We start from the raw sequence: 27,279 nt of genomic DNA on the forward strand, positions 1-27,279 counted from the left end.
CGCGCGTTTCCACATTGAGGGCGAGCGTCTGTCATTCACACACGAAAGCTCATACGAAGAGGACACCCTCCGTCGCAACGCAGAAGACCGACGATGGCAACACCTTCCCGGGTCACTTCGAAAGCATACGTCGGCAGGTCGCATCGGTGACAGTGGAAGACATGGTAGGGTCTCCAACTCTTTTTTTTTTTATTTTTATTTTTTATTTTTTTCCTCTTCACTTTATGTGTTTTGCGTTAAATACGACGTCTTTTCACAGACTTCACATCTGTTTTTTCTCTTTTTTTTAATGTTGAGGTTACGTCAAGTTTCAGCACATTTGCGCCGACGAAGCGCTCATCATTGCAAACGCTAGTCAATTTAGGCAATTCAACATTAATTCACGGAAAAAGAGGAACTTCTAAAGGCTGTATCTTTTGTTTTAACGGCAACAATTGGCTGCTGTGTCAACTTACGACTCAAAGGGGAATTTCCACTTGATTGAGGTTCTTTGTGTTTTGTCACTGTTCATGTCCGACTGACAGGTGTTGAGTGAGTTTACTGATTGCCTGTTCAGTAGTTGGGAAGATGCGGCAGCTTGGGAGAACGTAATAAAAAATAAAAAAATTCCTTCATACTGAAACAGTTGTGATTACATGTTTCAAAGTGACCAAGACAAACACACACGTTGATGTTAGCTAATAGCTGTTTTTAAGATAAATTATAACTATAACAAATGTGTTAAACCACGGGTGCCAAACTCAAGGCCCGAGGGCCGGATTTGGCTCACCCCTTCATTTAATGTGGCCCGCTCAGGAAACTTAGGTGCACGTACTTACTTCTGACTAAAATAGTACAAATGCAAATTGTCTTCATAATTTTTTTTGTTGGTAGCATTGGGATATTGCACTCATTTAACCCCCCCCCCCCCCCCCCCCCCATTTAAAATAAAGTGAATAAATGCCTTTTTTTTGGAAACTAGCTTCTAATTTTAAAAATAATTAATTTGTTTTGTAATGTTGTGCCGATTCGATCCAACTGATCAAATATGCTTGCTGGAAATGACAACTATAAACACGCAAGTTCACGGAAGCTAATAGTTGTTCTAAATTAAACTTTGTTGATGATGGTAAATGCGTTAAACCACAGGTGCCAAACTCAAGACCCAGGGGCCAGTTCTGTCTCACCAGATTATTTAAGTGGCTTGCTCAGGCAAATCATGTCATCTTCTTGCTAAAATACTACCAGTGCAAATTGTCTTCTTTGTTTTTGTAAAATTGACATATTGCTGGCATTTTTAACAATCGGCCTTTTTAAATCAATGGAAAAAATGTTGAACTTTTTTATTTTTTATTGACATATTTCAAAACTAGTAATCTATCCATTAATTTATGGTCACCGACTTTGCATAAAATGCGGAATGCACGCCGACTTCATCCAGCTGATCTGTTGCTGCAAATGACATGAATAAACATGAATAAAAATGCAACCTTAAAGTTAGCTTTGTATGTTTTAGTATTAAAGTTGCAGTCTCCACTTCATCTACATCAGTCCATTTCTTTGTTGCCTCTTGAATGAAATGGCCATGTCATGGTAACATCTGATGGCTAAAAATGATGGGGAAAAAACCCCCACACTGGCTCATAACCTCGTTCTCTCTTGTGGTTGCAGTGCTTTACTCCGCATTCTCCATGAAGTTGCAGCGCTCTGGTTCTTTGCCGCTCTCACTCAGAACAGACACGCGCTAACCACATTTCTTTTTGCTACACTAAACTCCACAGTCTCCACTTCGCTGTATTGCTCCACTACCTAATGTTGCGTCCGCTGAGAGTGTGTAAAGTTAGTGCAGTTTGATTCTAAACTGCTTCCTTCCTTCCTCATATGCTCACACGATTTCTTCTGTGATAACATGTTGGTTGCCAAACACCTCTCTCGCAAGCACCCGTTTTCCACCGCTTCTCTTTCACGTTTAGCATCTGCGATAGAATACAAATGATATGCTGTAATAACCTGGTCTGGTCGCCAGCCAACTGCAGGGTGTGGAAAGCCGGTTGAGCATTGTTTTGATATACAGCTTAAGGTCCACGCGCTGTACTGGAAAGTGTACAAGTGGTTCTTTTGATAGTAGCGTCCAGAAACCTTGTACAGTAATGTGCAATATGACGACTAATGGGCGGCTTTGGCCTATTAATGTGACTAGTGAAGCACGATAGTTTACTTGTAAGGTTAAAATGGAAATAGCTGTATAAAAAATGTTGTAAGACAGGCATTCTACTAGTGCAGCCCAGCAGTTAACTCATTCAATCCCAAATGCTTAATTTATTTTATTTTTTTTCAAATCTAGACAGTCAATTCCAGGTACTCATTTATACATTTTTTCTTTTTTTTTTAGTACTAAAGTAATCAATTACGTTCGTACCTCAAGTGGTAAGGTAATCAATCACGTTAGGTACTAAAGTGCTAATGTAATTACCGGTAATTACTTTAGTACTATTACTTAAATGTGGACAATACTTAAATGGTTTCCCATTACCATTTCCATTACATAATGAATTCCTTCGGTGCTTAATTACCTCAAGTAATTGATTACTTGAGTATTTGAATACCTAAAGTAATTGATTATTTTAAATGACTCAACTTTAGCCAATGACTTGGAAAAACAAAAACTTAAAAAGACAAAAACTTAGTGTTATATAGGAGTATCTGGGATTAAATGCCAGGACTCTTAAAAAAAAAAAAAAAAAACATACAAATATGTCTTTGAGATTAAGTGAGTTAAAGATTAATTGCAAAGTATTTGGCCAACCTTGTCTGTGTGGAGGGCGCACCATTAGTAATGTTTAAATTCTTCCACCTTCTGTAGCCTTTGTTTCAGGCGCGCCACCGTTGCATTGTGGGAAATATGGTCTTGGTGTCTGTGAAACACTTTTGACCGTCATACTGAAGTAGGCCTGTGGGCCAGTTCTAATAATAAATCAATATCATCCCGGGGGCCATAGAAAAACATATTGTGGTCTTGATCCGGCCCTTGAGCCAGGACTTTGACACATTAGGTCTACAAACTAATGCAGCACTGTAGTTTACTTCTAAGTTTTATTAATGTACTAGTGTATTAGTGTACTATTACCTACAATAGATCAAAAAAGCACTAGATGTGTAATAATGTGCGGTTTTGCCTGTTTGCTGAATTGTCTTACTGGTGAGGGAAAAGTGACCTTAAGATGAATATAAGGAATTTGAATTTTGAGGTTTTTTTTATGGTAAAACAAAATCTGACCATAATAAATACTCTCTAAACTATTTCCCATGCAGTAATGTGAACTATAACCAGTACATCTCAGTTTGAAAATAGATAAAATATGGTTGCATAAATTTGCAAACCCTCTCATAACATTTTGTCCGTAATTAAAATGAACCAATCACACTGAATCTCATGCCAAATTGGCAGATGTTTCAGGTGCCTCTGATTAACTAAAATTCAGCTGTTCTCGTAGGCCGCTTTCCCACATTGCTAAGTCCATTCAGCCTTTAGCACCACGTACGCCCTTCTGTAACGACTTCACAAGAAATGCAGAAAAATAACACGCTGAACACTATGCAAGCGTTTGAAGGAATGGCAAACATGGTTTCTTTTGTGCTTTTTAAATAATTGATTTGTTTTGAGTGCGTGTCTCCACTCAAACACATTCCGTGCCCTTTAGTGCATCTGAAGGCAGATTAGGTAATAATGATACAGTGGGCGAGGAAAAGGTCTCACAGGGAAAATGCAACAGCAAAGGCATTGCAGAGAGAGGAGAGGCTTTTGCTAATGGCACTTGATCGCATCGCACCGCCAAACCGCAGACGTTGACTGCACTATTGCCATTATGAGATTAACCATGTATATACATGGAGCCATATTAAAAATTGGTGGAGAAACTGAGGAAAAAGTAGAGCCATCCATTTTGGCTTCTGCTTAATCTTGCTAGCCCATCCCATTTGACTTGAGGTGACCGGAAAGACCCTGGACCCGTCACGATCTAACCGCAGAAGTGGCAAATAGATGACAGTTCATACAACATTTCTGTGAAACGTGATCAATAGTAAAAACTTTCTGGATTTATTTATTTTTTTAGAATACACTTTGTTTTTCGTGGACAAATACAGTATTTCATAAGAATTAAGCTACCAGATCTCTTCCTCGTGTTGGTTACCGGAATAAAAACTACCCTTGTCCTTGTCTCACATTCATCTCTCCACCATTCAGTAAAACACATCCTTTTTTATAGACCAAGCAACAAACATAACCTTCCTTGGTGGAGGTGACAGCTTTCTGTTTTGAACCCTGACACTTATTTGCTTGTACGGAAAGTGCCGGAAGCGCACTCGGAGGCAACGAGGGCCTCCTGTGAATTTTGAGTTTTTGAGTAGCACAGGCGGTGGAGATGTGTGGGTGTCTTGTTCTTCCTCTCTCTCTCTCTCGCTCTCCACATTTTGAATATTTTTTTCACTTACTTTGGCTCAAGGACGTTATGCAATGCCGGTGAAGGGCTCATCTGCACGAGGGCCTCCAGAGACCTTCGATCCAATTTTACATACCTGCTAAACGACACCAGAATGATTGGCCACCACCACTTTATCTTTCTGCTTATTTATTCACTGTGCAGAAATCCCCTCGTACTTAAAAATAGAAAGAATTATGATTTTTAATAGGGATGTTCGGTACCCCTTTTTTTGCACGATACTAGTAAAAATACTCGACTTTTGCGTAGGCACTATTACCAAGTACCGATACCACTATGACGTTCTGTACACAAAATTTCAGCCCCCAAAAACGACATTTTAAAGCCCTACCTGTTCCAATCCAGTATTGTCAGTATTTTATGCTTCTGATTTTTGATTTATAAACAATCAAAAAACAGCTCCAAAAGTCCTGCTGATCCTAGCATTGGTTGCCGTCACGAGTACTAATACATTGAAATAAGGCTGAGTCTTGGCCAATACTGATACTTAGTATCGCTTTTTGCCCATCCCTACTTTTTTGTATACAGCCATTTTTTTTTTTCATGGAAAAGTGTCATAAGAAAAAGAATGGTGAAACATACTAGTTCCGAAAGAGATGCTCTAACAATGAAGTTGTTTCATAAACATTAAAAAAAAAAGTAGCCTGTAAAATTGAAGTATGTACTGATAATACAAAAAATCTAAAAAGTAACATTTCACAATATAATCCTAAATTATTCATGTGAAGGAAAATGAAGTATTATTCATGCAAAAAAATATCAATCATTTATAGTTTATTTAATACATTTTAAAATAAATATATATATACAGTATGTAGTTTCTCTCAAATCCTGTGAACATGGAAAATTGAATAACAGAAAATCATAACGTGTCTCACATTTACAGGTACAGTAGTACGCATGAAAAAGGGTTCTTGCTTTGCTCCCGCTATGTTGTTCATTTTATTTGGCATAAAAGCCTCATGCTGTTGAAGTAATGATTTGAGTTTGTAACCACCAATACTTGATGATTTTCAGTCTCATTTGGATGGCATTCAGCAATGTGTTGTTGTCTTTTTCAATAGGCCTGCTGATTGTATTGAGTCGCTTAATGAGTGATTAGCCTCTCTGTTGGTACAAAACATTTCATTTGAATAGACTGGAGTGGATGTAAAAAGGTTGGAGGGGGGTGCATTCATCTGCATGGGAGCCACATATGCCATGGACCATAATAGTGACACTATAGTTTGTACCCTGGGGCATTATGACTGCCGCATGCAACCAACACCTAGGAAATGTTATAAGTTGTAGAAAAAAAAAACGTAGCTGAAAATATTTCCGTTTGTCAATGTTTGGGGTGAAAATCAACAAAAAAAAAGAAGAATTACAGCATACTTGACACCCGCTAGTAAGACTGGTTGAATTCACTTGATTGATGAATAGTTCTGTCCACGGTTTTTGACGCCATAATGACCTTTGGTCGGGCTGGGCTATTGTGTTGAGGCAAGTGGCTACTTGTCATCAAACTGCCCATAAAAGTCAGAAAATTTCCCTTGTGGAGGCAGCAGTTCTCACCAAATCACAGAACTGCATGTGTATATCGCACATATTGCCAGACACAAATGTCAGCTGCCCCCTGTGATTTACAAGTGAATGGCACTGGCTAATGCTAACACTACAGCTCTGCTTACCTATTGGCTTTGACATGATAATGTTTCAGATAAGCAGTATAGAAAATGGATGGATGATCATTTCTTTATGTGTTAATTTGTACACACCCTAGCTGCCAAATCATCGACCAATAAAGGTGGTTTGGCTTTTAATACTTGCTTTTAATACAATGTGGGTGGAGCTTGTTGATTCCACAGATAAGAGCCCATAATAGAGGTGTGTGTGTGTAAAGACAACCTTTCCCTACTGGATGCAGCACTTAATGCGTTGTTTGCATGTAGTGCATGGACCCATCACCAAAGGCAAACCGCAACGTCTGAATACTTTTGTCCATTTTTTTTTAATTTTTTTTATCAGTGATTCCCAATTGTCCTCCAGAACAGTGCACCGTCTTGCTTTCCTTTCACCAAGCATGTCTAAGACCGTAATTGTGTGGCAGGTTCGGGTTCTGTTTTTTTTTTTTTTTTTGCCAAGCCGTCCTTGCTGCGTGAATGGGGAAATGAGTCACGCGGTTGCCAAGGAAGTGAGAGCGCGTGCGGTAGACTGTTGCCGTTGGCCTTGAATCTCACTCTCAGGGCTGTCGGTAGTGCTCGTTAACTCCGACGGGTGAAATTGGAAAGGTAACAAAAAAATACAAAAAGAGTGACGGCAATGTGGTTTGTGTTAGTTCAAGTATGACGCTATACTGTATTTGCCTTTGAGGGCCCCATTCAAAAATGTTTTTTCGTTTTTTCGTCTTAGATAGGAACTACATGAAATTTGGGGTGCAAGGTGGATACATCTATCGTAACAGGAGGCACTATAAAATTCCCATGAACCCATGTCCTGAATTGAACAGAAAGCGCAGCATTTCGATTCAAAGCGGGAAATTGGGGCATCCAAATGTTCACCAACAAATTTCACCAAATTTGAAGCAAGTATCACAAAGAGAGAGTTGAGATTAAACCACTTGGTGAATGGGCAAATTTTACAGGGAAGGGAGAAATGGTCACGGCCACGGGGAGCCACCAAGAAGCGATGTCAAAGAAGTTTTTCACGCTATTTTCTTCGTAATTTTGTGTTTTTCCTCAAAGGTGAACTTTCCGGAGGTATGGAATTAAACACTTCATAGGAAAAAATGAATACGTTTTGACCTCGGGTTTTCGGAACATTGCTCCTCTATGTAGAACAAAAACAATAACAAGCACAAAAACATTTAAATCAAAGATTTCAACTTCCTATTCTAGTCATCCGTACCCATTTGCTGTGGGTGTAGCATGGCGTCAAAATGTGAAGACCATTTTCATGATTTCCCCCACTAGACCAATCGCGTTTTCTGGTTTTATCACGCCAACACACCGGATTCAAATGATTAGCGAATTAGGAATCTCTGCAGGAGCTTGAAAATGATCCCAATCATTTGAATCTGGTGTTTTGAAAGAAAAGGTTCGACAACATGCGGGATACCGGCCCTCGAGGACTGGAGTTTGGCACTTGGGAACTATACTGTTTGAAAAAAATGAACAAAAACGATGTTTTTTTTTTTGTTTGTTTTTTGTTTTTTTTTGGGGGGGGGGGTGAAAACAGCAATTTAAGTTGGAACTTTTTAACAATTTTAGTTTATCTGAGTTGTTTTTATCTTTAATTTCGTGGCCAACAAGGGGCATTCAGCTTTGTCAACCCTTATTTTATTGGAAGTTCCTCGAAAATGGAATTTTCACATTAGCATAACTTGAATTTTTTTTCTTGAAATCCCAAGCAATTTTTTTTTTAAATGCCAGATTTTGTCATCCCAAGGCTTAGTGTTTAAGGGGGTATTGGCCAATAGAATTGGACCACTTGTAGAATTTGTTATTTAAACGTTACATACTTTTTCATTTGTCGTACGTAGAGAAACAATTTTCCGAAAACATGAGGCCGAAAAGTTGAGAACACTTGTTATGATGGCGAGAGTCTTCTCAGAACAACTCGTTTGGGACATCCTGGGCTGTGGCAGCGGCGGTTGAACTTGGCTTCAGGCAACTTGGGCTGAAAACTCCTCTCGGCCACAAAAACCTCTGGAAGTCTGCAGACATTCCTTACTGTTGGACTGTTCAAACAACTTCCACCTTCCTACACATTCCTTGGCTCTTGACGGCAAAACACAGAAGGTGGCCTTTTAAAAGAAAGCGTAACCCGATGCCCTGCCACAAGCCGCGAGCTTGGACAGGACCTCCATTGAAAGTCTGCTATAGTAGGATATTCCAACAAGGTTTCTGGATGGTTGGGGAGTACACCTCAGCAGCCGTTTTTGTCAAGACAGGGATGCTATTCTATTCGAATCCTTTGACTCCACCCCCTCTCCAGTCAGCCATAACTCCCAGGAGTCATTTGAGGTAATGAGATCAGCCTGCTCTGCTGACTCCTGCATGGCTCCTGCACAGATGACATCTATGAGGTCTCAGTCCATACTGTGAGCGTTTATTTTCCAAGCAGCTGTCTCAGTAAGAGTGGAAAAAGTGTATTTTTCTATTCTAACTATGTAACCAATATAAGCCTCCTTAACGGATCTCGTGATATTTATTCATTCGTTCTTTTAACTCCCCCCTTGTTAGGGATGCTCCTGTTTGAAGTGTGGCAAAAAGCCAAACATGCCTCAGTGCCGTGAGACCTCGGAGGTTCCACTGTGTCAAAGATTTAAGCAGCTGTTATCAGATGAGATAGATCATGTCTCAGAGAATCCTCTCTTAAAATATTTACAACAATTTAATCCTCTGTGCCACGCATGCTATCACATCCTCGTCACTAAGCTAATTTACACGGTCAGTATCTGGTATGGAGATATCAAAGTTGAGCTGTCCGTTGTGGGGAGGGGGGGGTGATGGAACAGATAGTCTATTTAAAACAAAAGCCCAGTTCAAAGCCTGATTTGGAGTCTAATTCAAGCCTGCAAGATCAGGCTTTGCCTTTTACACAGAACCGGTGAAGGCAGCATTTGGTCTACCACTGGTTAACATCAGCAGTTGCATATAATAGCTATTCTTCGAATATTATTTGTCTTTATTCTTACCCTTTTTTTTGTCCTGCATCTCCTTCCAATTTTGTCATTTGATTCACTTTATTCAAATTTCAGCGTATTGAAAATTCACACCATCTGGTCGCCATGTTTTTCTTGTTTCTCAAATTTCACATTTACCCAAGAAAGATCCCATTCGTTTACAACAGAGATTTATCAAAACAGATTTCACCTTGGATACACATCTCTACATACAAAAAATTCACACATAACAAAAAAAAAAGATATGGCTTATTTTTCAACACAATCAATTCAAATTTTATGTTGCGTTTTACCACTATTACTATTAACTCGTGTTTTAATGGGCTACTACTTCCAACAATTCCAGTTTATAACAAACCTAAAACACATTAAATTCACCTTTGGAATTATTTTCAACATGCCGTAAATTCCCTAAACAATTCACCACTCAAATAACCACAAAAATGTAAAAATATGTACTTGCTTTTTAAAAGCATTTCTACTTGTTTTGACCAATTCAAACCGTTCCAACTTTGACCTGTTCACTTTATACCTACTAATGGCAAATAATCCTTACCCAACGTTTGGACACACAAACCAAAAACTCTCATTTTTCAGGAGTTTGTTTTCCCGCTGTAATTTCTACTTTTCTCAATGGAATCAAACCATTACGACTTCATCACATTCAACTCATTCCACGTCAATGTATATCAGTCACAATAATTCAATAGCATTCTAAATTATTTCATATTTTTCACTCAGCCTTTTAGCCTTGCATTCACCAATGTCAGGATGGCGTTGGACCTTTTAACACAATTGATCCAAATGATCAGGATCTTTATGATGACTGCTGAAGAGCTTGCGTATGAGCTGAATATTTGAATCAGCTGTGTGGAAGGACGAAAACACCTAAAACACGCAGGATAGCGGCCTTCGAGGGCCAGAGTCAGCCACTCCCTGTTTAAGGAGACAGTTGCAGATGATAGGTAAAAGCGTTTTAAATTCCATGTTGATTAAATGGATGTGAATCCAAATGGGAGGCTCCCACTTGAATTTTAACAACAGACTATATGTGCCAAATGGACTTTAATAAAATGGGAACCCATTTGCAAAGGTAATCACACTGTGCCATCAGCACCGCCACTGTACTCTAATCAAATTATTACACCCACACACATTGCTGCGCATACACTGCAACCAGATCGGTCGTCTGTCATTTTTCTTGCGATATTGTGTAATACTTATATAATTCCTTTGTTTGTACGCCCTTGTCAGTTAGTGCTGTGTAGCTCAGTTCAACCTCTAGTTCAAAAAATGTCATTCTATACCCCACATTAATGTGTTTCCTTCACTTTTGTGAAATTCTATTCCTTCCGGTATAATTCTATTCATTTCAACGTTCAAGTATTCACAGAATTCAGGACATTCGTGGAACTATTTTTACGTTCCAAAAATTCCTAGCCCTTCCCTTCCCTCCAATTCCACATTTTCCACATTCAAATAAGAAAACAGAGTGAAGGAGGCATTCCACAAAAGGTTCCACATTTTTAGCAACCCAACTTCAAACTGTTGAGCTCATTCAAGCCATCTTGTTTTTAGCTGTATTTTTCTTTTTCCCACATTTCTTTACCAATTTTAATGATACCAACTTCAAATTTCACATTCTATAGTTGCACTACTAAATTAATTCCACGTGTTTTCCATTCAGCATCAGCACATTACCGTACGCATGTAATTTCCATAGAATTTGTGTATATATATATATATATATATATATATATATATATATAATGTATGTATTTTTTTTTTTTCCCCCAAACCTTAGCCCGTACAGTTTGGTCTCACACTCTGGCTGTGAAGATAACAAGGTTGTACTCATGAGAACAAAAAAAGAGACATCAGAGAAACATTGCTGAGAGGGCATTCGACAAAAACAATTGAGATATCACAAAATGCTGCTCAGCTCTGTTATGATGACTCAATGTTGACAAGGTTTCACTCCCTCCTTCTATGCCAGTAGTGCTGACTGTCCTACCACATTGGAGCTTTTCGCCTTTTTTTTAAATGAATCAGAATTACTTACTTTGCCGATCACAAAGCTAGCTGAAATTAAATCATATCATATCTCGCCTAATGCAAGTCTATATAGGGCTTTTCAAGACACCCAGTAAGCTCAAGAGTCAGTCTTTTTTTTTTTTTATCTTGCATGTTACACCAGGTGTGTCAAACTTTTTATCTCAGGGGCCACTTGGAGGAAAATCTATTCTCAAGTGCGCTGGTAAAACCTGCTATATAACAAAAACAATGAATGGCACATAAGTAGATTTTTGCTGTATGGTCCCAATTCCCAGTGAATAGTGGTGATCATAATTAAAGTAAAATTACTTTCTTTTCGGTCCCATAAATACCCTCTTTATAACGTTTTTCTTTAAATTGCTTGAAATGATCTTTTTTTTCCCACATTTGTTCATATAATACCTATTTTCTTTAAAACTCAAACTACACAAATATCCAGAGGAAAGAAAATGCCCCAATTAAAATTTTTATATGTTGTGGTATTACATCTCATTTTCAGTGAAATGTCCCATTGCTACAGTCACACTGCATGGCCCAACTCCGATTATTTATTTTTTCGTGAGGTCTTTCACGTTTCCAAATAAATGTGACCTATGCACGAATGCAAAACAGCCCCAAACTCTCCCGCATGCGCATTGAGGACACCGTAACGCCACACACAGCGGACGTGCCTAACGTTAGTGTTTACAGAAGTACCACAATGAATGGACGAATGGAGCGCCTGAAGAAGTTGAAATGGCTGTCACACTGGAGCTAGACTATTTTCACGGTTACATAAAGAGGAAATTGAGGAGGGGAAGGGTGAGGTTTTTGTCCATGGCATTTTGTGGCGCAGCGCGTGCAACGTCTCGCTTGCTCAATTAGATACAGACACACAAATACACCTCGCTTTTACTCTATTGAGTTATCTCTGCCTTGTCTGTTATTTTTTTGGTTTTCCAACCTGCTTCCGCCTTCCTAAGCACAAAATTGTTATGTTTCTTCCTTGTTGGTCTCGTTGTTTATGTGCAGATCGGATAAATGTGAGCAAGACATGAGCATGACAAAGGATCGGATAAAATTGATTTCAGGACCACAATTTCTGGGTTCTTAACGTAAAAATATGCCTTTGGTATTGAACGAGTTAATAAGTGATCTCATGACTCGAGTCCCCCATCTCCAATTCTAGTCTTGCGGTAGTTTAATGAATACCGAACTGAAGCTTAGTCTTGTCCCGAAGGGGTCCGAGCTTCATCTTGCCACAGGCCATTGACGTCCTCTCCTTCTTCAGAGTCTCCTGGAGCCACCGTCCATGCGCTTTGCTGGCGTCGAGCTGCGCCGCCTTGGCTGCCAGCTCTTCCTCCAGCCTCTTCTGATTATCCTTGGACTTCATCTGGAACAGTTTGAGATCTTTGAGGAGGTCATCCCTTTCGCGCCTCCGCCGGGCTACCGCCCGTTGCCTCTCCTCTTCCAAACATTTGGCCGCCTCTTCCCGCCGTAGCTTCCCCTCCGTCTTGGCGTCGTTCCTCTCGGCCTGGAGCCGATTGGTCAGGTACTTGACCTGCTCCCACAGGGGCTTGTTGTCCCTCTCCTTTCGCTCCAGCTCGGCCGAGAGCTCCTTCACCCTCTGGCCCTGGAGCTCTATCCTCACGTTGACCATCCAAAGCTGGTCCTTCAGGCCCTCGACCTGCTTCACCAGAGCCCCGAAAAACGCCCCGAACACCACCTGCATTGCCATCCTGTAAAGAATGACTGCGCTTTTCCAAAGGTTGACAAGAAAGCCCATCTTTTTGCGAGATGGCATGTTCCGACGGCGGCGCCTCGCATGTCTCCTAAAGACATAAAGATGCAAACCTGGCTGGGTTGCTGGGTCCGTAAAGACCTGTGGGGAGGCTTTGAAATCCTACCGCAACTTTGCGATGTCATAAAATGACCAGAATATCGCCTTGGTAACAGGGAAGTTATACAAAAAAAACAAATGTCCACGACAGGTACTTAGTCTTCATTTCAGATTTCTTTTAAAATCACTTGTGCCCCCTTAAAGTACAACAACCCTCTCTGATTTCAAAAAAGTCTTCACCAATACGTTAAACCCACATTATACTCAGAACTATGATCCCAAAAGAATTGAATACAATTTCCAAAAGTGTGAGCAACAATACTCTGGTAGATGGTTTTCTTTTTGGAAATATGGAATGGAAGTAAAACCCTGGCTTATATGTTACCTTCATAACTAGTCAAAAAAAAGTTACTCTTTGTCCGCACGGGGCAGATCTGGATTCTAGAGGTATGATAATTTTCTGACCAAAAGTATAGTGCAGGGATCACCAACCTCTTTGAAACTGATAGCTACTTCTTGGTACTGTGTAATACGAAGTGCTACTAGTTTGATCCACACATGGGCAGTAGCGGTGCTAACTGGAATCTTTTTTTTTTTTTTTTTTTTTAAACCGGTTAATACAATCTTAACTACTTTTTTACAACAGGTGAGCTTTATTGGAGCTTGGTGTTTTTAAATAACTGTCAGCAAAAAAAAGCAGATTCTTTTGATCATTCTTTCCCCACATTGATCATTTGTCTTTGACTCGTTAAGTCGAGCTTCGGCGTATGTGTTTTGTGTCCGTGCAAGTGTGTTTTTGATTCCACACAGCATTTGAGAAGGAAATGGCTCCGACTTGATTCAATCAAGGCTATTTCAATATTGAATTTGTCTTACGGCTGATATGTTTAGACCCCATTCTATAGCTCTTAAAATCAATAAATCCTTGTTTGACTCAACGACAGTCATTTGATGGTCACGTGGCTCTAGCTTTAAGTAAAGGCTGACTCATTTCAACATCAACGCATTTCTCCATCATATTGGACATTTATTATTATTATGCACACCGGCATTTGAAATCAACACTGATACAGCATTGTGGTAATATTGTTAGTGGTTTAGCATCAAATGAGGCTAATTCAATAGCTGTTGCGCAGGACTGTGAGAGGGGCAGAGGGAAGGACAAGGGGCCTAATCTAATCTGGTCGCTGCATTGCTGTACTTCCATCAGTCATCTGCTGATGGAGCTACATTAGATAGCCTGGGAAGGTAGCCTGAAACGAGAATCCGACCCGCATGGTCAAAGCAGCCATTTTGTGGCAGCTGGGTCCGCTGGAAAATTTGGTTTCAACATCAACAAACGATTGATGTCCATATTCCAAAAAAGAAGACAAACTATGAACTCTTTTAGTGCCAAGTGTTGTCCCAAAAATCAACCCCAAGAGTGCCAACCAATTTCGAGCATTTTTACTTATCTTCTTTGGTAAATCCCTCCCTAACTTTCTTTGCCATGCCTGAGCACCCCCCCCCCTTCCCCCCCGCCCATTTCTGCATGCCAGGTCACTTTGCACTCACCCAAAACCCCTGACCCTGCCCATTTTTGCATGAAAGGTCATCTCTTTTTTTATTTTATTTTTTTTTATTTGCACACAAAAATCACTAATTTTGCTCCAGTCTGCTCGGTAAAAAAAAAACATTTTGAAAACTAAGAAATGTATGTTAATCATTATTTTATATTACAAATTTTGCAAAAATCTCTCCTTGTGCTTCTCATGAGGCATCTTGTCTGGTGGAATTTGTCTCTCGCTCCATCCCAAGTACATACATACCAAACGGAGATTTCTGTCTTACCGTTACATCAATAGTGACCACTAGAGAATTGAACTGGATGAAATCACGTTTGTGCACTAAGAGACGTGAGAGGTTTGAGACATTTGTTCACTTCTGCGTTTTTTTAACAACGTTGTGTCGAACCCTTTTGAAGCACAGGCTGAAAAATGTGTCTCGACTTTCCCGTTCCAGAGGTCACCTTTTGTCTCTTATTGAATACCAACACAAAGAGATGCTATAAAAGCAGCAAGGAGCTGCTCAGCCCGTTTGCCTTTGCTCCAAAAGGGATTTAAAGAAAAATAAATAGCCTAGCTGAGTTCTGGCTCAACATTTGACTGCATCATATATTATCTATCACAGAAAAGGAAAATCTGGTCAGCAAACGGACTGTAACAGACTGGCTTTTGTTTCTATGGTGATATTTCGAGGACATAATCACCTGGGCCAGTAGCTACCATTTATTCTACAAGTATCCAAAAACAGATAAAATCTTACAAACTGCTGCTTACGCATCACTATTTAGTGTTTTTTTTACTTTCCTTTGGCAATTTGTTTCATATCTTTTCATGAGGGAAATTAATGGTAGTTTTTAAAGGCTTAACAAAACGTGCAGGGAGCTCAGCACCATGTCCTAAAAAAGTTGTGTGAAAACTTTAACAAATAAATAGTTCCCTAGTTTTACACCGTAAATAACGTTTTCCACAATGTCACTGAATTGCTGTGTTGCATTTAGTTGAAACAAAAACCACAAGAAGTTGGGTCCTGGGCTCCGCGAAATCTCTTAGAACCTTAAGTGAAAATAAAAATAATTTAATATAATTGTTGACTGATGTTTATGTATCAAAATGCCAAATATCGGAGCAGTTCCGATAATCTCCTGCAAATTTCAAGGATCGACTGTTACCTGTCCACAATTTCCCTCTTGTTATCAACCCTTTCATTTTGTGCAGATTTGAACAACAATCATTTTTTGAAACACCAAATATTGACGACAGTTTTCGCCTTTTTAAACTGTTTAATGGTGAACTCAACAAAACATCTATATGCAAGGCTATGAACTATTCTTGTATCAAAATATATCTACTGTATATCCTATGAAAAGATTTAGTCTCATCTTTTACTAGTTTATCAGTTGGATCAGGCAAATCTACAGTACTTAAACCTGCTAGCATTGGCACGATCGCTTAGAAACGCGTAAACGCTGTGTACCCAACAGGAGTAATTGGAATTGACTTGTAGCTCATTCGCCGCCATCGTCGACGATAGGTTTCATGTGTGTAGCTGTCAGTGGCAGTGAGTTCAAACAAATGTGACGAGCAACGTTTTTGGTTGACTTGGAAGTCTAGACAAAGAGCAGTTCACGGTTCATAACTACAGTAAGTCTTTGATTACGGTTACATAACGTACACACAGAACTCAAAGTTGCGCCAATGAACAGTATGGATTCAACGTTTCGAGCCCACAAGCTAAGAATTGTGGCAGATTCTCAAACCGAGATTTTACCAAGCTGCTCGGATCTTGTCTTAGGTAACACTCTTCGATATTCCTTACAGCGTTCCTGCAAAGCAAAAAAAAAAAAAAGGACTTTTCACCGTTTCACTGGAGACACGAGTAGACTCCCAATGTATTATCTCTTTCCTTTCTTTTTTCTTTTTTAATGCCTCATAAAACAGCGACTCTGTCAACGTTTGCTCTCTGACGTTCCACGGCTTTGTTTTCCGGGTTGGTTGACGCCAGCCGACAAGGCTGCGACGCCATCGCCCTTCATTGCCAAGCTTTGAAAAGACCCGACTGCCCATTCATCCCCTCTCAGTCTGTACGTCACAGGCCCTCGCTGTTGTTCCTTCTCCCAGACCGGTGGGTCCATGGTAACGTTAGACATGTTGCAGTAAAAGCACCTGTCCTTGTTTTTTCCCCCCACACATAGCTAGTGTTCAAGATTTTGGGGGACACGGGGCCTTGCTATATAATTGAAGGTATACAACTAAATTGTTAGCACTGCTGATACAACAAAGTTGGTAGTGCTGCGCCTGTTGGTGCATATTAAAAAACATGAACATTAGAGTAAATATTGTGGGATAAAAATCATAGTCTGTTGTGATGCAATTACATACTATACAGAGCGTTTTTGTTGCCAACATTGTTCTATGATAATCGATTCAATTCTCTGAGCATACAGTAATGTAATAATACCATGAGGTCATGGAACATATATTTTATGGTTTCCCAGTCATAATAGCCATCTGAGGAAAACCATAAGTACGGGCTCCGCTTAGCGAATATCACATGACCAAACAACAGAAAACAAGTGAGCTGTGATTGGTCGTTATCTGAGCTCTTATGGATTGTGATGTATGTCAAAATAGCTGCCCCCAGAGAAGGATAACAAATGTTGGATTTTGCTGCTGAATTTATATTCCACAAATGCAGCATTAATGGGATTGCTGTGATTCAGACTAGGGATGCAGCTATCGACTATTGTTGGTATACAACTATACCTCAAATTAAAACCAAATTGTATCCAGATAAAAATAAAAAAAATGTTTTTTTGCTTGGTTACAAAAAAATTATAGAAACATAATAACCAACTTTATACATTTTTGATGATCAACATTTTTAACTGTGCTTGCCAGCACCCCAAACTACCCCAAATCATATTTTAGACAAATTACAAAAATGTTGGTTTAGGAGACGTGTTTGCCAGCTGAAAGAGCACATCCAACTCTTGATGCCTTTGTTAAAATGTGATCAGTAGCAACGGCAACTGTTAGGCTGTCAGCATCAAACTGTGTGCAGTCATTTATGTGTAACACGCCAGCCTATATGGGGCACTTGAGCGCTGCTGGCTAGCTAGCAGCTAATTTATCCTAGTCGCAGCTGTATAAGCGTACCAAGGCATTTGTTTCCAAATATTATTTCTTAAACTTCTGAAGTGTCTACTAATTACCTGAGGACTCGTTTCAGCCCTAGTTTAGACGGGTGGAGACACATAGAGCATATTATTATAGCGAATAGTTTTTACTTGACTTCCCTTTTAAGCTCAAGCCTAAACTCTTGCTTAACCTCACTAGGGTCGCAGGCTTGCTGGTGCCTATCCCGGCTATCTATGGCCAGTAGGCGGGAGACACCCTGAACTGGTTGCAAGCCAGCCACATTCACATTCTCAAACACATTGAGAGTGTCAAATATATATGATAGATATGCCATTTTACTCTCTGCTTTCATATAGCAAGCAGCATTCCCAGCGATCAGAGAAGTCTGGTGTTCAACCTCACAACCACTTGTTCCGCCCTTCGTGCTTTGTCATACACACAAGTATGGTCTGCTTTGTAACTGTTCCGCACAAATGAGTAAAGTGTTCCAATCATCACAGCGCTTTATCGTCTCTGTCCAAAACATAAAACCCATCTCATAGCCCGTTTGGCTCAACCACGGAATGATCCTCCTTCCTTTTTATGGCATGTGGTATTTGTTGCTATGCGAAGGACAAACGTCTTACACATATGAGCAGCTGGCGGAAATGAGATTTCTATTGACAGTGGCGCAAAGTCCACCTTGTCTCTGGTGAGTTTACAAACCTGCTTGCCTTGCTCTGAAAATAAAGCTTAATTAAGCTGGAAATGTGTAGTTGGCAGAGCTATTTACAAATAGCTAGCAGGTTACCATTAGGGTAGGGTAACAAGAATTTCAAAAATAAAAAGCGGACATGACAAGTTGGCTGAAAGGATATCTATGAAATTGACATGGCTCAAACAACTGGCTTGCTGGACAAAAACAAAACAAAACAAAAAAAACTGGCAGTGTTTCCGCTTATAACACAGCTGATACCTACATGCAAGTGTAACTGAAGAATGGAAGTCAATCTTTCAATGGTAGCACCCATATTTACATAGACATGGCACAAAATATTCTGTTGCCCTTGAAAAGTGAGTGAAAATGCTAAATACTATATAGGCCCTCTGGAGGGTTCCTTTTCCAGTAACGCTAGCCACAGAAAGAGTTAATTAGCATATTAGTCATTCTCTTGTCGTTGGATTGAAGTCATGGCGGGAACCATTGGTGGAAATATGATGTGCTCACTATGTCATAAGTCACATTTTATGTACCCATCATCAGCATTAAAAGCTTTTTGTGTTTGTCAGGTCAGCCGGACCTAGCGTAAAGTCATTTGTGTTAGCTTGCCGCTCCTATAGGATGTCATTCCATTCCAGTGCAGTCCATTGTTTGTGTAATGCCTCCAATAAAGGACACTCATTAGGCAGGAGCATCTCCCATTAGTATTGCGGCTGCCTTCTGTTAACCTTGCAGAAAACAAGGATGAGGAAACCCAGGATTGTGTCTCAATTAACATGTTTATACTTCATTTCCAAATGAATCATTGAGGCTAATGCCAATAGGATTTGAATGAATGACATTGTCAATTGTATGTATGTGTTTTCCTGGTTCTACCCACAATTATATACCACACTGACTGGTATATACCTCTCATAACTGGCTATGCACCTTCTAAATAAAATGTCTACAAAATAACCCCTTGTAAGTAGGCTCTCTTATATAAAAAAAAAAGCCAGTTTTTTATTTTCTATTAGAAAAATCAACCCATTTTTGAGGGTTGTACAAAAAAAAATCAACCATAAAATAGGGTCATATTTACCCAAATATTCTTTTTTTTATTGTTATTATCATCAAATGGTTATTTTATCACCTAATTGTATTTTTTAATTGGGTTTATGTCATTATGACAAGGTTTGTTTGGGGTTTGGGTTGGCCTAAGTAGATGTATGCTAAATGCAAGTTAGGGTTATTAAGCCAGCTTTAGTGACTTTTATTAACTCCTATAGTTTGATCCGCCATCAGACTCCTGCCGTTTTGGATCTAAAACAGTCCCTTAATGTCTAAAATGTGAAATGAGTTCAGAAATTAAAAAAAAATACATACGTGCGGATAACGCTCTAATTGGCTCGTCTGTTCCACCCAGGTACAACGGTGGTGCTGCGCCAACAGTATGAAGCCGCCGACCTTGTCGCTGCTTCACGAGCCCAATCCCGGCACCGATGACCTCTTTTGATACCCTCTTCAGCTTCTGCTTTTCCTCTCCTCCCCTTCCTCCCGTCGCCCTCCCTTCTGTGTGTCTTTGACCCCCTGAGTTTTCCTTACAGCTCCACAGAGCTGTAACTGGCAGCGTATGAAGGTGGCCTGCCAGCCAGCCAGTACACGACACAGCATAGAAAATTCAAGAAGTAGACAGGATGTCACGGACAAACTTCACTGGAGTACCATGAGCTAGCCTGGACCGAAAAGCTTTTTTTTTTTTTTAACCGATCTTACGAAGCGCTTGGCCATGCCGGCCAAGGGGAAATACTTGTTGAATGACCAGGAGCTAAAGAACGAGGCGCTATACCGCAAGTTCTCATGCATCAGCCAGTACCAGCCGCTGGTGCTCCTGCTGGGCCTTTCCATGCTCTCATGTGGGGTCCTCCTGGTCCTCTTCTTCGCCCTTGGACTGGTGAGTCTCTTCACACGCACCTATTTTTAACATTTTTGCAGACAATTTTGATTGGAAGAATAAGACATGAGACCGCTTGAGACTTGTGTCTTGACTCCATCTGTGGTGGAGCTAGCTAGACGTGCTTTGCTTGCTTTGTTCTTGACAAAACAGCAAATAGGTGAGTTCTGAAGGAAAAACAGATCCCCAAAAGAAATGCACAAATTTACAGATTACAAATCACAAACATGCGGGGTTTCACTGTATTCCAGATGGACAACGCAGTACTCACCACACACATTATTTATTCGACTCCAGATGGGAGAAGGCATCTGTTAGCGGGTGGGAGGACTTTTTTTTTTTTTCAATTATTACTAAGCAAAGGAAGGAATGTACACATGCAAATATGACAAGTGAAAGTGGGCTTTTGTAGAGGAATGCAAACAAGTGATGCACATTTAGCCACACGGGTTTAATGTAAAGGCTCTTTATTTTTGGACAGTGTACGACGTGATTTAGAGTCGATGTTTTACATCCCTGGGTAGGTGCTGCTGTTTTGGTTAGCACCTATACTAACGAGAGTTACTCGTTCCTATAAATGAAAGCTTAAATGATGTAAAGTGGTCCCCCGCCATGTTGCTTACGTGTCAATGATGGCACAAGGAATAGTTGGGAGAATTGTGCAGCGTTAAGAAGAATAAGATGTGACCTTTCATGTCACTTCCAGTATAATTCATTCATTCTTTCATTCATTCACAATGATAGTTGTTTTCTCCCCTGCCTTGTCAAGTCTCACAGCACGACCTCGTCAGAAGAGGCGAGTGATGTGGGGCCTTTTTTAAAAGGTTGCCGTGGCAACCAGAAAGCTCCAAATACCATGCGCTGATGGCCTTCCCCAAGCAGACTTGGCGCTGTCCCTTTTTAACCCCTTGTCTCCGTGCTTAGCTCCACGTTTTTGTGTTTCAGTGCGACACTCGCTTGCAAACAGTTGTTCAACTTTAGAAAATCCTGTTAAAAGCTGGATTTAAAAAAAAACTAATCGGTTATAGATTAATTAAGCATAATGAACTGACAACTGTCCATTCCCAATTTTGTGGCTTTTGTATATATATTTATATACATATATTTCTTTCAAAAGAAAAACAAAACTCGAGCTGGTTTTCATTGGACGATGCATAATTTGTTGATGGAATACCCTTACCAGTAAAATGCATTGCCATTCTTTTTTCCATCTTCTCGGTGACTGCCCTCCACTCTTTTAGGCGCCCTGAGTCGTGATATTATTGAGCTGTACTTGCTTTGTCACCACAGTGAGAACGAATGTTATAGAAAATACATGGATGGGTTGTCTGTGTATGACCGAGAGCAATACTAAGTATCTGTATTTAATTTCTCTGGTATTATTTGTTGGGAAGATGCATTAGTCACTTGTGCTTACATGTTTTTTCTTTTTTTTTTTTTTTCTTTCAGCATTTGAATGGATTTGTACCTCTTTAATGCCATTAAGAGTCTAGCCGTGCTCCTCCTATTGATTTTGCATTCGCTCTGATGGCTGAGTGCTCTTACATAAGAATGTCTGCAACTCTTTATTGTCCCCTCTGCTTGCGAGGTGTTCATTTGTGTGGGAACTTTTTCAGAGCGCCCAGGAGCACTGTGCCTTTGTGGGCGTGGTGAGCGGCGGCTTCTGCGTCTTCCTGGCCGTCTTCGTGTTGGTGTGCACCGAAATGTTGTCCCAACGTTGGCGCCGTCCGCTGGGCTTGCTGGTGTGGGCGGCGCACCTGGTTATGGGCTTCACTTTCATCTTCAGCGGGCCCGTTGTGCTACCGTGGGACCAGGTGAACAACTCGTTTTCATGAAAAGAGAGGCATCCAACACGCCAATCTGATTAATAGTGCCTTTATGAAATATGAAGTAATCAGCAGCCATTTTGCCCCTTTTTGTCAACTGAAAATGATATGACAGTTGCTCAGAGCTCAGGTAACTACCAAATGTCATGACCTTACTCAGAAAACAGGTAGGCCGTGATTGATTTTGATCTGATTCTGACCAACTGTAAGGACACTTTCAGGCGGAAGCCAGTGACAAAATGGCCACCCCATGAGATTGATAAAATCAGTTAGAATGCCGTGTTTAAAATAACGGGGGCTCATAGGACAAATTATTGCAAAGAAAAGTGTAGGTTTGAATTCACCTTTAAGAGAAATAAGTTGACGTACTGAAATTATGCAGCGGTCTTCCAAGAGGACAATGTTGCTGCCAATTGGCCTTAAAAAAAAGAAAGAAAAAGGAAACATTAAATATAAAGTTATCCACCCATCTATCATTGTCATTATTCACCCATCTACTATATTATAAGGCCCTTCAAAAAAAAAAATCATTTTGCGAGAATGATGTGTGGATAATGCAGGAAAAGGATAATTTTACACAAATTAGGCCTTGTAAAGAACAAATGTAATCATGAAAAGACTGTATGATGAGTCATTTATGTGCCTTTTTCTCTACAAAACTGATTTAAGAAAAAAATGTTTATTCCCCTAGGTGCCATTCTTCTTGTTCATCATCTTCACCGTATACACCATGCTGCCTTTCCCGTGGTGGTACGCGGTGGCGCTGAGCGTGCTCTCGTCGTTGTCCCACATCGTGGCGCTAACGCTGCGCCTCACCCTGTATAGGGACGTGCATGAGCCCTACCTAACCAATCAGGTGAAGCATTACAACAGTTCTCAAAATCCAGTGGGTGGCACAGATGACCCCAGGGAAAAGGCTTTGTTTTTGTTATTTAAACTTTAATTGCAATAAGACAAGAATTTTCATCTTTTCTTTTTAAGCACTTGATGTACTTGTTTTTTTTTCTGTTTTAGACTAAGCTGTCACCCATATAAACGCTGTAAAAAAAATGTTTCTGAAAATGGATTTATATAGCTTTTTTTTTTTCTTTTGTTAACGTTAAAAAGGATACAGGTTTAGGTATACTTAGACAATTTTTATAGATAATCTTATTTATGGTCAGTGTGTGTGTGTGTTTGTGGGGGGTGTGTGGAAAGTTTTCTATTTCCTAGCAGGGGCTTGGCAAAGTATAATTCAGAAGTACGGCATTATCACAAATTCTCGTCTAAAGCATGGAACACGCGATATTTTTCTCAAAATATGAACCCATTTTTCCAAGGTAACAATATATGTGATGTAAAATCCAGTGTCTCAGGTACACCACACGCAGAAAACGAATCTTGAAAGGTTAAAAATGAATGCTTCATGTCAAAAATCCATTTTAACTGGGTTGGCATTTAATATGATTGATTTCACTTCACATGATTTCCTGTAGAAAACTGCAGGAAAAGAATCAACTGCTTTTGCAGCATACATTGTAATGATTCTGTTTTTGTGCTTTTGTCTGTAGCTGCTGTCAAACGCAGTGGTGTTCCTTTGTGGCAGCGTGGTGGGAGCGTTTCACAAGGTCCTCATGGAGAAAACCCTCCGGCAGACCTTTCAGGACACGCTCCGATGCCTCAGCATGCGCATGAAGCTGGAGATTGAGAAGAGACAACAGGTTAGTTTAACACCTTCATTCTTTAACTCCATCAGTGCCGTTTCTTTATAAATGAAATACTGCACTGGAAATCGAATGTCCGGAATCTATACAGGCGTATAAAAACGTCATTGGGGTTTTAATGAATTATTCCCATCCAGCTAGCAATTAGCTTGTATTCAATTGAGTATAAAATAGATTCCAAGATTTATAATCATTAATATTTTACTGTTTTATATCTCTGAAATCACATAAACTTGATTACCCTGTAAAGTTAATACAGTGGATTGTATTTTCAAGGGGCGTAGCCCATAAATTTTTCTGGGGTTCGCCTCCAAGATTCTATTTTCCTTTCCTATCACGGTTAACATGTTTTTTGAGTTTGGTCCCGTGATGTTCGCAAGCTGAGCTGTGAGTGGTCATGATCTAAGTTCTGAGCAACTGGGATGTCATTTTGAGTTGACAGCAAGAAACAAAATGGCTGCCCCCGGAGACGGATTAAAAACGGATATTTGCTGTTTCGTATTTGCAACGTTAATCATATTTTGGCTAATGGAGTTGCTGAGATCATTTTATCATCCAAAAATATGCCACATCTATATACACAAGACAAGCTTGCTGCCTTCATGAGAGTTTTTTTTTTCTTAACGATTTTATGAGCACCCCACACACACATGGGGATTTTTAATCAAGTTTAATATAGCAAAGCCCGATATTTCTTCTTTTTTATAGATTTTACTGCTTTGTATTCATCTCAATGAGCAAACACGGAAAGCAAACATGACAGGCATACAGTGTAATTGAAGAGCATTGTTACTATGGTCCTGTTCATCTTCCTCATGGTTTACTTTGATCTCCGGGAAGCTCCATTCTTGGCCGGCCCCCAGTTGACCTTGCTCGAGGATGTTTATCGTTGTGACGAGCCGAGTCCGCGCTAATTAAATTTTTCTGCCTCCGCTGGAGTCTTTATTTGAAATATTTCTCTCGATTTTTGCCTTAATATTTTTCCTGATTATTACCAGCGTCGGATGTCGTTTGCAAGAAAGAGGAATCGAAGCTTTTGTAAAAATGCAAGTCTGCACCTCGCGCTGATGTCCAGCATTAAGGCAAGGTTCAATTTTTTTTTTTTTTTTTTTTTTCAGGAGAACCTGCTGCAGTCTGTGCTGCCGGTATACATCTCCATGAAGATGAAGTTGGCCATCATGGAGCGTTTACAGGACTGCAAAGATAAGGAGGAGCAACAGCGGCTGGTTAAAGACAATAATTTCCACAGCCTCTACGTCAAGCGACATGAAAACGTCAGGTGATAACAATAATTTTTGCTTAACCCAATTTCTGGAGATGTCGCAGTTTTCACAATTATTTTTTCTTCCACATACATACATACACAGCACAGTATTTTTAATAGATGTAGGAGGAAGACCAATCAGGCGGTTACGCCACAACACGCTGCCTGGATGAACTTAAAAATATAAGTGTACCAAAAATTTGGCAGCTCGCATTTATTTTGAAGTTGGCCATCTCACCCCATTCCCTGCATGTTTTACGTTCATGGAGAGCATTAACAATTTCTGCTGTCGTTAGCTTGTTTTTTTCTGATGTTTTTTTCCTCTAATAAGTGGGTTAATAAGAGCTTTTTTTTTGTTAACAGAGGTACGTGAATTTCTTCTCAATTCTTCATAATATTTCCCCTTTAGCATGGATTTATGCCTCTTTCATTTGAGTCTCCGTTTATGAAATTGAGCCATAAAGCAGATTTCCGTCTAAATGACGGATTAGTTTGCTTCCAGACAACTGACCCACTTGCAGATCGCAATTGTCCTGGATCAGCCTGTAAGCAATCACATTATATGTTTCCTGATTAATTCTGAGAAAGACGAGCGTTCACTACGCTTTATTCGTTGAAATGTATAATTAAGATTCACTGGGCCACTATAATCAAAATTCAGCTATTAACTTTACTTTTCATCATTTCCAACAGGAAATGAGATTTATCACCATTCAAAGAGCACTCTGTCCTGTGTCTGTGTTTGTGAGGGAGACAGACATTGTGTGTCTGTGTGTGATTGCGATAGTTTGCGTGTGTATCAGGAGGTGGCTTCAAAGGCATCAATCTGGCTGTCTGGCAGTGAGAAGGCGTTGAGCGAAAAGGTTGCAACCCTGACCCCGTCTCTATAATTACTGCGGTCAAAGTAGTCATTGCGCCTTTTGTGGCGTTGTCTCCTTCAAGCACCTGGCTGATTTTGTCCAAGTCATTATGATGGTGAAGAAGGGATGTGTGTGTGTTTTTTTTTTTTCCCTCAGCAGCCCAGGCTGACAGCTCGTTCAATATATACATTAGTATACTGTGCAGCCGAGTCGAACATTTTCCCATAGGAAATAATGGAATCTATTGTGCTGCAAAAACCGCGCCATTGTAGCATGTTTATTTTATGTGTGCATTTTTCTACATTGTTATTTTTGATGGAATAATGTATGCATTTATTTTATTTCCAGTGCGTTCAGAAAGCATTCACATCGCTTTTCTTGTCCCATGTTTTATGTTACAGCCTCATTCCAAATTAAAAAAAAATTAAATATTTCCCCTTCAAAATTCCACACGCAACACCACAAAATGACAAAGTGCCTTGTATTGTATATTAAAAAAATAATTAAATACAATGCATATTTGTATAGGTTTTGAAACCACCACACCTGGACCAAAGTGCTTTACAAAACTTATCAAAAACAATAATTACAATTATATACATGAAATTTAGGAATCATTATATTGTCATGTCGCAAAATCGCTATATAAACATATATAAAAAAATTGAATACAGTACAATACATATTTGTTTTTAAAACCAAAACAGCTCTACCAAAGGTCTTTACAAAACATATCAAAAACAGTAATTAAAATATGTACTCAATAAAATACAATGAATGAAAATAGACATTTCTTATTTAAAAAAACAGTTTGGCTGTGTAATGGATTACATTCATTACTTTGCACAAATACTGTTTGTAACTCTAGCCTTGTATGCACTTCTCTGTATACTTGAACTCGCCAAGTTAACATGTCGCTTGAAAAACAGAAGCCATAACATAACTGACATAATACGTTGTGTGAAGCGGTTTTAGATTATGATATACACTATAGATATTATTTTTAACTTTAATATATTTCCACTTTTCCTCTTTATTCACTGATGCGCAAAATATTGAAAGTTATTTTTTGAATTTTTATTTATTTATTTTAAATGGAATTCCAAACAGTTTTGTTGAAATTTACCTCTTCAATGTTTGCTATAGCTCTGTGACGCGTTTTCTTCCTTGCAGTATTCTCTACGCCGATATTGTGGGCTTCACCCGATTGGCCAGCGACTGTTCCCCCAAGGAGCTTGTCGTCATGCTCAACGAACTGTTTGGAAAGTTTGACCAAATCGCCAAGGTCAG

General features: G+C 39.7%; 1 protein-coding gene across 3 annotated transcripts in view; it reads left to right on the plus strand.

Annotated features, from left to right (window-relative positions):
• The first annotated feature begins 54 nt into the window (after positions 1-54).
• The window catches only part of adcy7 (adenylate cyclase 7), a 40,708-nt gene continuing 13,483 nt past the window's right edge, over positions 55-27,279 (plus strand). For 2 of the 3 annotated variants that reach the window (XM_088412800.1, XM_088412802.1), the window contains exons 1-7: positions 55-164; positions 19,809-20,336; positions 21,953-22,150; positions 22,854-23,018; positions 23,713-23,862; positions 24,984-25,144; positions 27,163-27,274. In XM_088412800.1, coding sequence (XP_088268926.1) covers positions 20,172-20,336; positions 21,953-22,150; positions 22,854-23,018; positions 23,713-23,862; positions 24,984-25,144; positions 27,163-27,274 — 951 coding nt within the window. In that variant the 5' untranslated portion in view covers positions 55-164; positions 19,809-20,171. Of the gene's footprint in view, positions 165-16,245; positions 16,358-19,808; positions 20,337-21,952; positions 22,151-22,853; positions 23,019-23,712; positions 23,863-24,983; positions 25,145-27,162; positions 27,275-27,279 lie in introns of those variants that run through there. The other variant, XM_088412801.1, reaches the window with a different exon arrangement.

The sequence above is a fragment of the Hippichthys cyanospilos genome, chromosome 4, assembly GCF_059441005.1.
Source record: "Hippichthys cyanospilos isolate Australia breed blue-spotted pipefish chromosome 4, RoL_Hcya_1.0, whole genome shotgun sequence".
NCBI classification, from domain to species: domain Eukaryota; kingdom Metazoa; phylum Chordata; class Actinopteri; order Syngnathiformes; family Syngnathidae; genus Hippichthys; species Hippichthys cyanospilos.